Source organism: Squalius cephalus (genome assembly GCF_949319135.1).
Source record: "Squalius cephalus genome assembly, chromosome: 21".
Classification (NCBI taxonomy): domain Eukaryota; kingdom Metazoa; phylum Chordata; class Actinopteri; order Cypriniformes; family Leuciscidae; genus Squalius; species Squalius cephalus.
In genome coordinates, this window is record NC_137142.1 from 22,869,154 (window position 1) to 22,882,021 (window position 12,868).

Below are 12,868 nucleotides of genomic sequence, written 5' to 3' on the forward strand. Positions count from 1 at the left end.
GTGACGTCACACCGTAATCAGGATGCCAGATATTGTATTACAAAATCCCTCTTCCGTTGTCGTTCGACCTCCGATTACAGGTGGGTAGAATAAAACGAGGTTTTTTTTACGTCTTTTATTTGATTTTATACTTGGATTTTATAATAACCACCTCAAAGGGGAATTAATAATATCTTTTTAGTGTTAAAACAACACGTCAACCACACAAATATGTACAAACACGTGTTAAGTTTTCCCTTTACTCCCTGTTTAATACTTGGATTAGTTTTAAAACAAGGATTAGATGGAAAATAAAGGCAACAACCTATGGCACGTTTTTGCGCGTATATCTCCCTCTATTGGTCACTTTTGTGAATGTGAACTCCACATTGTGCAACAAGTACTGTCGTTTGTATTGCCCGTTGAGCATATCATCATGATAAGGAATGATCTGAGGGTAATGCTAATTATGGTCTCAAAAAACGTCATACTTATTGCAGTCAAAAATGTGTATTAATGATATTAATTCTTGATATATTTATTTCTCCCATAGAAGAAACCAGCCATCAGAGGGCGCTTTATTCTTGCAATATACAGCATTTACAGAGTCTGATGCTGTTCATGATCTTCAGTTTTGTTTGAACGGGCAAACTGCCAAGCTTTTTAAAGAAGCTTTATGTAAAGTGCTAACATAGGACACATTAAATGACTTCAAAGTCTGTAAGGATTGATTTATTGTTCTGTAAATCAGTTAGAAAAGCAGTGAAACTCATGAAGGTTACAAAAGTCATGAAATAACTCAATCTTGCCTGTAAAACCAACACACAATAATGCATTCATGTATCAACAGTTTATCCAGATAGCAATGTCAAAATAGTATGAATCATTTTGGTATACTTTTAGGTATTTGTAATGCACATTTTTATCCACACGTTTTTTTCAGTCAATTGTTACTCTTTAGGTGTAACATATATCAACATATTTACAGGGTATTCTAGAGGGCAAATATGTAGTACCTTGGCAAATTCTAAGTTTTATTGTTTGTTTTATTTGTTTTATTTCAATTACAACACTTTCTTTAACCACACACAAAAAAGGTGCATTATATTACAAAAAAGAAAAGAAAGTGATTTTTTTACTTGATAAGTGCAACTCAAAATATAAGTCTGTTGGTGTAAGTCATTAGTAAGAATTCAATTTTAGATTCCAAACACCAACAGAGTATTTCAATAGGCACATTTCTGATAAATACCAAGTTTTGAAAGCACACTAAACCAATTCTGCAAGTCTTTTAACTCATGAAAATGACTGTACAACTACATCCAACATCACAAACTAGCTGTATATAATGGGCCACTTTAGAAACAATCATACACCTCTGAAATAGTCTTCAAACAAAAGAACTGACGTATTAGGGTCTAAAAGCAAAGCTCTGAATATCCCAAAGAGGTTAAAAAAAACACACGTACCATGCTAACTAGAATTGGTAACCAGTAAACACTCAAAACTAAATATCACATACACAATCAAACACTCTCTTTAGTGACTAGACATTATTGCAGTAGCAAAAAAAACAAAAAAACATAAACATAAAAAATGAAGCATATAGAGGCCCTGTTTAGTATATGTACATCCAAAATTCGAAGGCTTCATTAGAATAGTTTACAACCAAGACATTCATTTTGAACCCTCATAAATGTGAACCATTTTGAAAGATTGTTAATTTATTTTGAGATACAAGACAAGAAACATCAATAAAAATGGAAGCATCAGAACTGGCATCTGTAATAGGGAATATTAGAAGGATCATAGGGAGTCATACTGATAAATGTATGCCTTGAATGCACTGTAAGTCACTTTGGATAACAGTGTCTGCCAAATACATTAACAAAATCTATTACTATTCTAAGGTTTCTCACAGCAGTCAACACTTTTGACATTCTCTCCTTATATGCCCTTTCTCACCTGTTATTGTTTTTAAATACAGATTCTCCCTCCCCATTTTTCAATTATCCAGGTGTAATTTCACACACTCACTGTTCAGAGACCAAACGATGCTCAAAATGGTCAACATTAAAACAGCACCAGACAAAATGAAGCAACTTACAGATTTAGCAGTTAAATAGTAATACTGTTAAGTGTATCGTATTGGTCCTGATGACCAGGTTGCTAGATGTGTCATATCAAAGTGTGTTTGACACAACATGTCAGATGGGTGTGTGGTCAAGAACCACATTGCTTGTGTTGCAAAACCGATTCTCTTTAAATAAACTCTGTATGAGTTTGTAACACATGAATGGTTGCAGAGAAAGTCGGCCAAGATTTTCAGAGTGTAAAAATGGCCTACTTCACATTAAATGTACAATAGGTTATTAAACTGGAGTTTTCTATCAGGAGTACCCACTCAACACATTAAGGATCATTAATAGAGCAGTTCCCTATTGCAGTCGATAAATATTCATTTCTAACCCCAAACACTGATGTGAGCAGATCGTTTCTGGCTGGTGTTAAGTACTCTCTGGCAAATAATAGCATTATTCCATCACATGGAAATTTAGTCAAGTAGAACGGCCAGTAAAGTCGTCAAAAAAAGCAGCCTATCAACTTCATTCATCACTGCCTCGGTTCCCATGTGTTCCAGGACACAAAGAGTAAGTATAATATTATAAAATATTACAATACTGACCTGAATAAATGCTGACTGATGAGAAGCATAGCCAGCTTCTTCACTATAGAACAGGGCACATTTATCAACACAACAGTTGACATGACCGTAGTACTACACACACTACCATTCAAAAGTTTGTGGTCAATACGTTTTTGTTTTTAAGAAATTAATACTTTAATTTAGCAATGATGCATTAAATTGATCAACAATGACAGTTAAGACTTACATTTATTACAAAAGATGTATATTTCAACTAAAAAAAATATTAAGTAGCACAATTGTTTTCAACATTGACAATAAGAAGAAATGTTTTTTGAGCACCAAATCAGCATATTAGAATGATTTCTGAAGGATCATGTGACACTGAAGACTGGAGTAATGATTGCTGAGAATTCAGCGTTGCAATAACAGGAAGAAATTACATATACATATGAGCACATAAACAGCCTTGGTAATCATAAGAGACTTCTTTCAAAAGCGTCTTACTGACCCCTAACTTTTGAATGGTAGTTTATGCATGTCATGCAAATGTTTGCAAATCAAGAATCGTTTTTCAGGTATTGTAATGTAATTAGTAGCAATAATAATCACTGATATCACACTAATTCAGTCCTACATGTGGAGGTGGAGCAGGAGACAACTGAGAGGAGAGCACTGTAGGTGTGTAGGGTAGAGGGGCAAAAAGCATTGCTGAACACAGGAAAAATGCTGACCCTTTTTTGCGTTTATATTTAGAGTGACACAAGGAGTAAGAATGAGGAGGAGGAGGAGGGAATCATTTTTTTTTTCTGTGAGGACACTCACTTTACATCCACTGCTAAGTTAATGAAGCCTATGAGCGGATGACAGTACATTCAAGAAACAATTCAGCCCTGTTATTTCCGCTCCTTCACCTTTTACGAGGTGCTTTATAATAAAGCGTAAACCGATGGAGTGGCCCTTTTTTTTTCCGTGTGTGTGCAAAAATCACTGCACTGAAGTCATTCCTCCCAAAAAACAATCTAAATAAACATCTGTGTCCAAATGCGGTAATTTGTCAGTTTGGTTGCCAAAGATTTTTACATTATACAGTCGTTCTTAAATACTGTGCTGGCTTGGAAGAGAATGACTGGATGATCAAATTTCAGTACTTCATTCCCAAAAATCAAAACTTTCTCTTAACCTCAAGTTAAATAAAATGTGACATTCTACAACATTTCAGTGCGACATATTATATTTCCCAAAAATTAATAGTTGCAATGAATAGATACAGGAGGGGAAATGTATGCTATTTAAATATGTCTGCCATACACCCTTGCTACACAATTTGGAAATCAAATAACACCTTCCTTACAAAAAATAAAAATGACTGAGATTAATTAACGCGAATCAAACCCAGATGGAACGGCAAATGCTGAATCTGAGCTCCTGTATTCTAGCAGCCAAAGTATGTCAAGACAGCCTATCTAATGATAATAATTTAGAGCATTTTTGTCATCAGAATAAAATGTAAAGTAAATCAACTTTATCTGATTTCCTGAGTTTTGGATCATTTTGAAACTACACTGCTAGACTACAAGCACGACTACATTGGCAGTGTCTATTGAGAGCAGCTAAATCCCAGTGGAGTATGGTACTGCCACAGAGTGCATATCAAAGTGTGCAATCCCTGAAAAATGATCAAAGCTAAACAAATAAGCTACAAAGTGAAGCAAGGATACTGGAAAACACACATCTGACAATGCAACCATTCACCAACCTGTTATGATACAATACTCAGAAATTACTCCAATGAGAGGTTAGAGGGCAAAAGTAGTGAAAATGCAGATGTGGTTGATGTCTTTGTGTGAGCTGCGGCCCAGAGGCCTTCACTGCCTGTGGCAAATGCACAGGTGCGCGCGTTCACCTGTGAGAAGTCCTTTCTGGAGCGTGCTCAGGCGTGCTTGCTTAGCCAAGCTTGGTGATCTGAAGACTCCCAACTATCCGGATCATATTAATGGCCAGCAAAGACTTTACTTTGTGATAAAAGTCAAACAGCTGGTGTCCATCCACAAAGATCCTAAAACGCTGGTGCTCACAATGGATCTCAATCTGTATAAATGGGGAAAGGAGAGGGGAGAAATAGTGAAATAAGATCAAATCAAAAGAACCCTTTGTCAGTTACTGAGACACATTGTGGACAGTGTGTTGAAAGGAAGTGCTTGTCTGACTTTGCATGACTGCTTATCTCAGCTCAACATTTGGAAACAGTGACCCATTTTTTTGGTTCGCCTTCAGCCCCAATTACAAAAAATAAGCACTCATTATCTTCCAGTATCTTTACTCACTTTGGTCGTACAACTCTCTGCCATACAGAATAATTCTGTAATTGCCTATTATAAAGGAATAAACCCACATGAAAAAAACAGGCATTCTTTCTGGGGAAAAATAAACTACAAAATGACAATATTGTATTGACACTAGAGATTGGAAAAAGATTTTTTTATGCTTTTGAATGAAGTCTCTTATGCTTGTCAAGGCTGGATTTACAGTATATATTGCAGTAATATTATTACAATTTAAAATAACTGATTTCTATGATTTCCAATTCAATATATTTTAAAATGTTGTTTATTCTTGGATGGCAAAGTTGAATTTTCATCAGCCATTCCTCTAGTCTTCAGTGTCACATGATTCTTCAGAAATCATTCTGATATGCTGATTTGGAGCTCAAGAAACATTTCTTATTATTAATGTTGAAAATAGTTTAGCTGCTTAGTCTATTTTGGAAGCCTTGATACTTTTTCACGATATTTTGATGAATATAAAGTTCAAAATAACAGCATATATTTGAAATAAAAATCGTTTCCTGTCACGTTTGATCAATGTAATGCATTCTTGCTGAAAACAAGAACACATCTCTTAAAAAACCTATATATATATATATATATATATATATATATATATATATATACATACAGTTGTAGTCAGAATTATTGGCACATTGGCTCTATTTTTTTTAATCCTTTTGATCTTATCTTGCATAATTTTTTCCCCCCAAAAATCTAACCTTTCATTGAAGAAAAAGAAGTGAAAGTGGGGGGTAAATCACATTATGAAATTTTTTTTTTTCTCCAAAACACGTTGGCCATTATTATTGGCACCCTTTTATTGAATACTTTTTGTAGCCTCCTTTTGCCAAGATAACAGCTCTGAGTCTTCTTCTATAATGCCTGATGAGTTTGGAGAACACCTGACAAGAGATCAGAGACCATTCCTCCATACAGAATCTCTCCAGATCCGGTCCCTTTTGAAGTTCCAGTCGTGTCTGACAACTGAATTTGCTGGAGTTTGTTTTTGGATGAGCGAGGAGGATTTTTCTTGAAACCCTTTCAAACAAAATGTGGGGATATAGGTGTTGTTTGAATTTTTTTTTTTTTTTTGCTTTCTGACCCCAAGACTCAACTAATCTCTATAATTCTCCATCTGTGATCCTTGGAGAGTCTTTGGCCACTCGAACTTTCCTCCTCACCGTGCATTAAGACAATGTAGACACACATCCACTTCCAGGCAGATTTGTAACATCTTTAGTTGATTATAACTTCTTAATTATTGCCTCAATGGTGGAAATGGGAAATTTCAATGCTTAAGCTATTTTCTTACAGCCAGTTTCTATTTTGTGAAGCTCAACAATCTTTTGCTGCACATCAGAACTATATTCTTTGGTTTTACTCATTGTGATGGATGATTAAGGGAATTTGGCCTTTGTGTTTCCTCATATTTAAACTCCTGTGAAACAAGAAGTCATAGCTGGACAATTTCATGTTCCTAGTCGCCTTGGTGTGCTAAAAAATTTAAATATTAATGGGAATATATTTCAGAGATATTTTACTAATAAAAAACTCTAGGGGTGCCAATAATTGTGGCCAGGTGTTTTCGAGAAAAACATTTATTTCACAATGTGATCCCCCCCCCCCCCCCCCCCCCTTCAATTATTTTACTGAATGAAAGATCAAAAGGATAAACAATGCAGATTTATTTTTACAGCCATATTTGATCATATTTACCAGGGGTGCCAATCATTCTGACCACAACTGTATATTTATATACACAAAAACAAGCTACCCAAAATATTATCCATATATGCATTTAATTCTACTCTTGTAAGTATTGTTTTTGAAGGAAAATAATAAAAAAATATTTTGATGTAGCTTGATTTGAATTAATAATATATAATCTCAAACACACAAAAATAAGGGAGGGGAAAGTAGGTTTTGCCTCTTCATTTCAGAAGTCCACTACACGCTATTGCTTTAGACATCACATTATAGTGTCTGAAGGAGGTACAGCATACATACAACATCTGTATCTGTTAAGTCTGACTGACTGGGCGAGGAGGAAGCTGCCATCGGTTTTGGACACAACCCTGAACTCATGCTTTGTGCAGATTAGAGATCTCAGATTAGAGAAGATGTAGATGTCAGTGTTTCAGATCATTACCCTGAAAGGCTGGTCCGGGATGAAGGGAAAGTAAGCTATGGGTGCCTCCTCCTCACTCCATTTCCCAGAGACTCTGGCATTCCTCAGGAACTGCCTTTCAGTGAATCGTGCGCTGAGTTTAAGGGCCACATCAGTGAGCTCTTCATCATCTTTCTTCTCACTGTGCCCACAGTTCAAACTGATGTCAAAGCTGTGAAAAACAAAACCAAACATTAAGCATGTAAACAGCTGGTTTTTGTCACTTCTGCATCTAAAGTTATCTATCTTCTGTTTTCAAGATTTATTCATCCTCACTAGTAATATGTTCAGTATGTCAGCATAACCATATGACTTGCCATTAGTGTTAATAAAAATATGACAAGTGTTGCATGATGAAGCATTACAAACTGTGTGCTAATGTGCCAAATATTACAGAGAAATAGCATGAATCCATTTTACATGAATTCACAGTGATTCAGGCCTGCGTCGGCAGCCATTATCACACTGACTGAGCCTCACGGAGCATTCCTAATGGATCAGCAGGCTGTTTACAAAGGCTAAATTCCAGAGCTGAAATTACACATTAGTATCACTTAACCATTTATATATCAGAACCATAATGTGCAATTTTGTTAAAAAGCTGCATAATTACAATGTAAAGACTACACCATCAAGATAACAAACCACTCCATCGCCCTCATGCCAGGAACCATTACTATACTCTCAAAAAAATGACCAGCACATTCAACTACTAGAGCTAAACTGGTAGAGGAAAACCACATACTGGCAATATGCAGACCCTGAACGCAATGCAAATCACTTTGGATAAAAGTAAAGACAAAGTAAAGATGCTGAAAATCCAGCTTTGGCATCACAGGAATAAATTACATTTTTAAATGAATTAAATTAGACATCAGATATTTTAAATTGTAATAATATTTCACAATATTTCTGTTTTACTGTATTTTTTTATCAAATAAATGCAGCCTTGGTAAGAATAAAAGACTTCTTTCATCTCATTTATCCCACACTTTTGAACAGTAGTGTTATAACACAAAATGGTATACATTTATAAATAGTATATCACAAATTTATCATTTCAGCCTTGCCCATACTAAGGTTTTAATATCGTACATGCCTGTTAGTGCGCTTACCGTAAAGATAAACTTCCTTATTATAATATAGTCATACAGGCTGAACATTAGGCTGAATAACACCCTTGTGATTTACCACTGATTATTTGCATCAGCATATTAAAACGATTCCAAGACACACCCAATGCTCTCACAGTTTTGACATTTGTTTCCTTAACAGCTAATATAAACACCCATCAACCCTAAACAGTGCACACACCCATGCAGTGCGTTTCTTGAGGAGATCTAACCCAAAGCTGTACTCAAAACATAGTGCTGCCAATCTGGACAGCATATGAATGAATGAATGAGGCATTTATACTACTGTACAACCATGATCTTTAAGTACATGGGCCCATGATGCCCAAAAAGTGCTGTTTAATGAAACTTACAAGGTTTTGAGACAGAGCTTGTGTCTGATGTAACTATTTACTAATGCTAGAATACAGTCTTAAATATGCAATCTTAATATGAAAACATACCTGTCTGGCTCTGGATCAATGATGCCCAGTATAATGATCTTCTTCCCAGGCCTCATCCCACCTCTGATCCGTCCACTGAAAGGAACTGTCTGGTATATCAGATATAGGGAAAAACATCAATGTCACATAAACTACAGCATAACAACGACTGCTTTTAAACATTACTCTACCAGAATACGAGAGATGTCTTCTTTATCAGGGGAGATAAGCCCAGCATCTCCGAATGAATTATTAAGGTGAAGATCATCTTCGGTGTTCTTCAAATGAGAAAGAGAATATTTACATGTTTAAAAAGCACTTAAAGATGCAGGATGAAATACAGCACGAGCGAGTAATGCAGATGCAGGGTTTTAACAATAAAACGACACGCCTTCACTGCATCTGTACTTCATCTTTTTTTAAACACAGCATGTGCACCAAATACACCAGAGCTAAAATAATGCTCGAAATATTATTTGTCAATTGCGATTTACCACGTATGCACAGTGCATACACAAACTCATTATGATTTTGTTCAACTGGGTATGAGAGAGGACGGTCATCTCTCATGATGCATACAGATTTCCACTGCGCTTCGTATTAAATATACTGTTATTAACTACAATGACTACGTTATGAGAAACCGAAGCACTGTAAGATCTTAGAGGTTTTTGTGACTTACTATCGCGTCCTTTTCCATGCTCGCCACCGCCATCTTGAACAAAATACCATAGGATGCTTATCAAAGGCGGTCCAGTTTAGGAATCTGTCAGTGTCGTGGCAGACTGGACAGGGAGCTGCAAGGTGTCTAAGTTCAAGAAGTAAATGATAAAACAAACACAAATTCTCTTAACGAATTAAGAAGCAATTCTATTGTCTCTATTTGAGAAAGAAATATGCTGACGCGGATTATCGTACGGGTGGAGGTTAATCCAGCCTCCATATGAACCTAATCTGCCCAGATCTCATTGGATCATCTGAGCATAATTACCAACAGAATAATAAGAGGCCACATTTTACCACTTTTGTATTTTTAAACATGGCAATTTGCTTGCATTAAACGTTCTAGTTTACTATATTTGTAATATTGTATGTGGTAACTCAGAATTGTTTAAATATTGATGTAATAATTGTCGGTAGGTAAACACAATCTGTGCATTGCATTTTTTGTTGGTTGTGGTGATTTTGTTGGTTAATTTTGAGAGAAAGAATTGACATTGTTTCAGTGTGCTTCTGATCTTTGAAATGTGTGCGCCCTCAATGAGCGAGCAGAGGGAGACCCCTAGTGGCACGTGTGACTAATGGCACCTAGTGGCAGCACTAGTGTTTGTTTTTGGAAACTCCTATATTTATGTAAATCCGTGGTTCATTCTCACGATGCTAGTAATGCTACTTTATGAATTCTATAAAATTGAAATAAATATGGAGATAATATACATCAATAAGTAATGTAGTAAAATGACCATTTATGAACAGCGACTGACAGTTTTGTGATTTAAGTACAATGTGAATGTTGTAGCTCTGAATCCTAATATAAAAAGTAATAATCATCATGATAATAATGATGTTTTCATTTACTGGTTAATACCCAGTGAGTCTTGTCAAGACGGGTATATGGCACAAGTGTCTGAATTGATATGAATCAAGCACCATGAGCATAAAAACATGCTTTTTTTTTACAGCTCTATATGGCTAGTGCCTAAAGTCAGAACACATGGCTAATTTTAAATGGCCGTCAATGAATACAGATGCTTTAGCAGTTGGTGCAGTTGCAGTGACTACCAGCAGAGGCTAACAGGATTCTGCTAACTTGGTTAAAAAGAAAGAAACGGGAAAAAATAGACTGTTACACTAGGGGCACTAGTGTAATCTTGATGATTTGGTTCTGTGGTGTCATAACACAAAATAAGTTGAGCAGTTAACTCAAATAAGGATTCCTCATCCCCCAGCCTGCATTATTTTTGATTGTCCTATATCTTTTAATTACATGGATTATTTTTATTTTATTTCACATTATTTTATTTCACATTATTTTATTATTTATTTCATGATTTATTTTACTTAATTTAATGTTATGTTTTATTTTATATATATATATATATATATAATTGTTTTTGTTTTTTTTTGAGCAGCATGCATCATGTGCCTTAATGAATATTCTTGTAAGTGTGGACCTTTGGGTGACAGCAAAAGGCTACATGCACAGTGGCCCGCTCTGTCCAGAAGTGTATTTGAGCATGCAAATTTAATAAGTGTTTATTTAGCAGGGCCAGCCTGTAATTAGGTTAATGCTGCAGTTGCTCTGCACTGCTCTCCCACAGCTCCATTCTCCTCACCTGCTCAGGCGGAAAGCACCACAGACGGACCTGGCACTGCCCGCCGTGCTCTGATCGTGCCCTCTTGGGCCTGCTGGACACCTCGCCCACCTGCCTCACATGATGCCAATGTCCAAACCTCTAACTGACATCAACCGTCACCTGCTTATATGACTAACTGCAGCTGTTGGATATCTGAAAGAGTTTTGGGCATTCAAGTAACAGACATTTTTAATAAACATAATTTAGGATTTCATATTCAGGATCTTTCTTTCAGTCTGCTTCCCCCAAATCAATATATTGCAATCTGTCTCTTTTTCACTGTCTCTCTCCCTCACTGAATATGGCTTATTGTGTGTTATTGTGAATGTCAAGCTCCCACACACTTCCTCACACCCACTCCCTCCATGCAGCAGCTGTGTGTGGTCTGTGTCTTACTTCCTGTTCTGGCTCCTCACTCAGGGCCTTTCCCCTAAACACACACACACACACACACAGATACAAGATCACATGAACTTATAGTCACATGCATGCCCGCAACATCATCACAAACACATTCATGGCAACGCACCGCTGTCGACCACATTGATCTGAATAAGGTATCTGATAGTGAATTCCCTGTTATGCAATAGGTTTAAAAAATCCAGCAAGTCTGAGAGTCTTGGCTCCATCCTTTAGGGCTCAGCGTCCTTCATAATAATTAACTCTCAGTGACCTTTGATACAGATGTAACCTGGCATAATCTCACTGTTATACAGCGCAAACTTTCATTCTAGTGAAACTTCTTAGCTCCTGTGGGGTTTTTATCCATAATTATTTTAATTCACAGTCCTTGTTTGTGGTACAGATAACTTTAAAAACATTTCTTAATAATTAGATTTAAATTTATTACATTTATTCAAGTCAAGAATATTATTTAATACAGCTGAATCATATTAAATAATTGTATTAAATGTACTGAATTTTACACGGAAACAACTGTATTTTGATATTACATTATATAATAAAATTATAATAAATATTTTACAGGGAAATCAATGCAATATTGTAACACTATTACTTTATGAAACAAAATAATAATAAAAAATCGCCTGGTTATTTGATGATGGATGGATGGTCCTTGCTTTGTAGAATCCCACAATGGGACAATTCCCATATAGCCTACTGCTAAATACATATGGGACACGGTACATCTGGCTCTATTAAATGTTGCTATTTTATTTAGTTTTTGTCTGAAGTATCTATTATGGTGATTATTGTTCCTTTTGCAAGGCAATGTAGATGTTGTATGATATAACAATTAAATCGGTCACAATTTAAATTACGGTCCAATTCTCTCTAATAACTACAATTTTGCCTCAAACTCCTCCTATGCTTATTAATAGTTAGTAATGTAGTTGTTAAGTTTAAGTATTGGGTAGGATTAAGTGATGTAGAATGTGCTCATGCAGAATAAGGCATTAATGTGCTTTATAAACAGCCAATATGCTAGCATGCTAATCAGCAACTAGTTAATGAGAATTGGACCAGAAACTAAAGTGTTACCATTAAGTCAAGGCAAATAAAGCACCAATATGGCAAATTGGGAGGATAAAATAAGTTTAGGCTACTTGATAACTCCAAGTCACTTAATCAACTTTAAATCCATCCTTATAATGTGACAGTATTTAACCTATGTATTTGTATGAGTATTGGGCCTACCGTTACTTTCTGCAGACAGATGAATGTGTGTATTTACAGAAGGGCTGAATGATGAACTGTCTGTATTTAATTAGGTATAAATGTAGCTATGTAATTAATTTGTAATATCTGTAACAGGGACACTGTAAATTAAGTGTTACCATTGTATTCTTCAGAGGAGGGATGAAGATGCCG

At 35.8% G+C, this 12,868-nt stretch overlaps 1 protein-coding gene across 1 annotated transcript; it reads right to left on the reverse strand.

The window, feature by feature from the left end:
- Positions 1-693: 693 nt before the first annotated feature.
- On the reverse strand, positions 694-11,163 carry lgalslb (lectin, galactoside-binding-like b). The gene is made up of 6 exons (XM_079855080.1): positions 11,015-11,163; positions 9,361-9,486; positions 8,870-8,956; positions 8,700-8,788; positions 7,106-7,295; positions 694-4,717 (listed from the first exon to the last, which is right to left on the reverse strand). Exons 2-6 carry the CDS (start codon positions 9,391-9,393, stop codon positions 4,574-4,576), a joined length of 543 nt encoding a protein of 180 aa, XP_079711206.1. The 5' UTR covers positions 9,394-9,486; positions 11,015-11,163; the 3' UTR covers positions 694-4,573.
- Between the last annotated feature and the right edge of the window lie 1,705 nt (positions 11,164-12,868).

What these genes read in the sequence shown, in the direction of transcription:
- lgalslb (XM_079855080.1), bottom strand. Translation starts at nt 9,393, where the DNA reads ATGGCGGTGGCGAGCATGGAAAAGGACGCGATA. An exon ending in GCATGGAAAAGGACGCGATA is followed by an intron (nt 8,957 to 9,360) that starts GTAAGTCACAAA and finishes TCTCATTTGAAG; the next exon opens with AACACCGAAGATGATCTTCA. An exon ending in AAGACATCTCTCGTATTCTG is followed by an intron (nt 8,789 to 8,869) that starts GTAGAGTAATGT and finishes CTGATATACCAG; the next exon opens with ACAGTTCCTTTCAGTGGACG.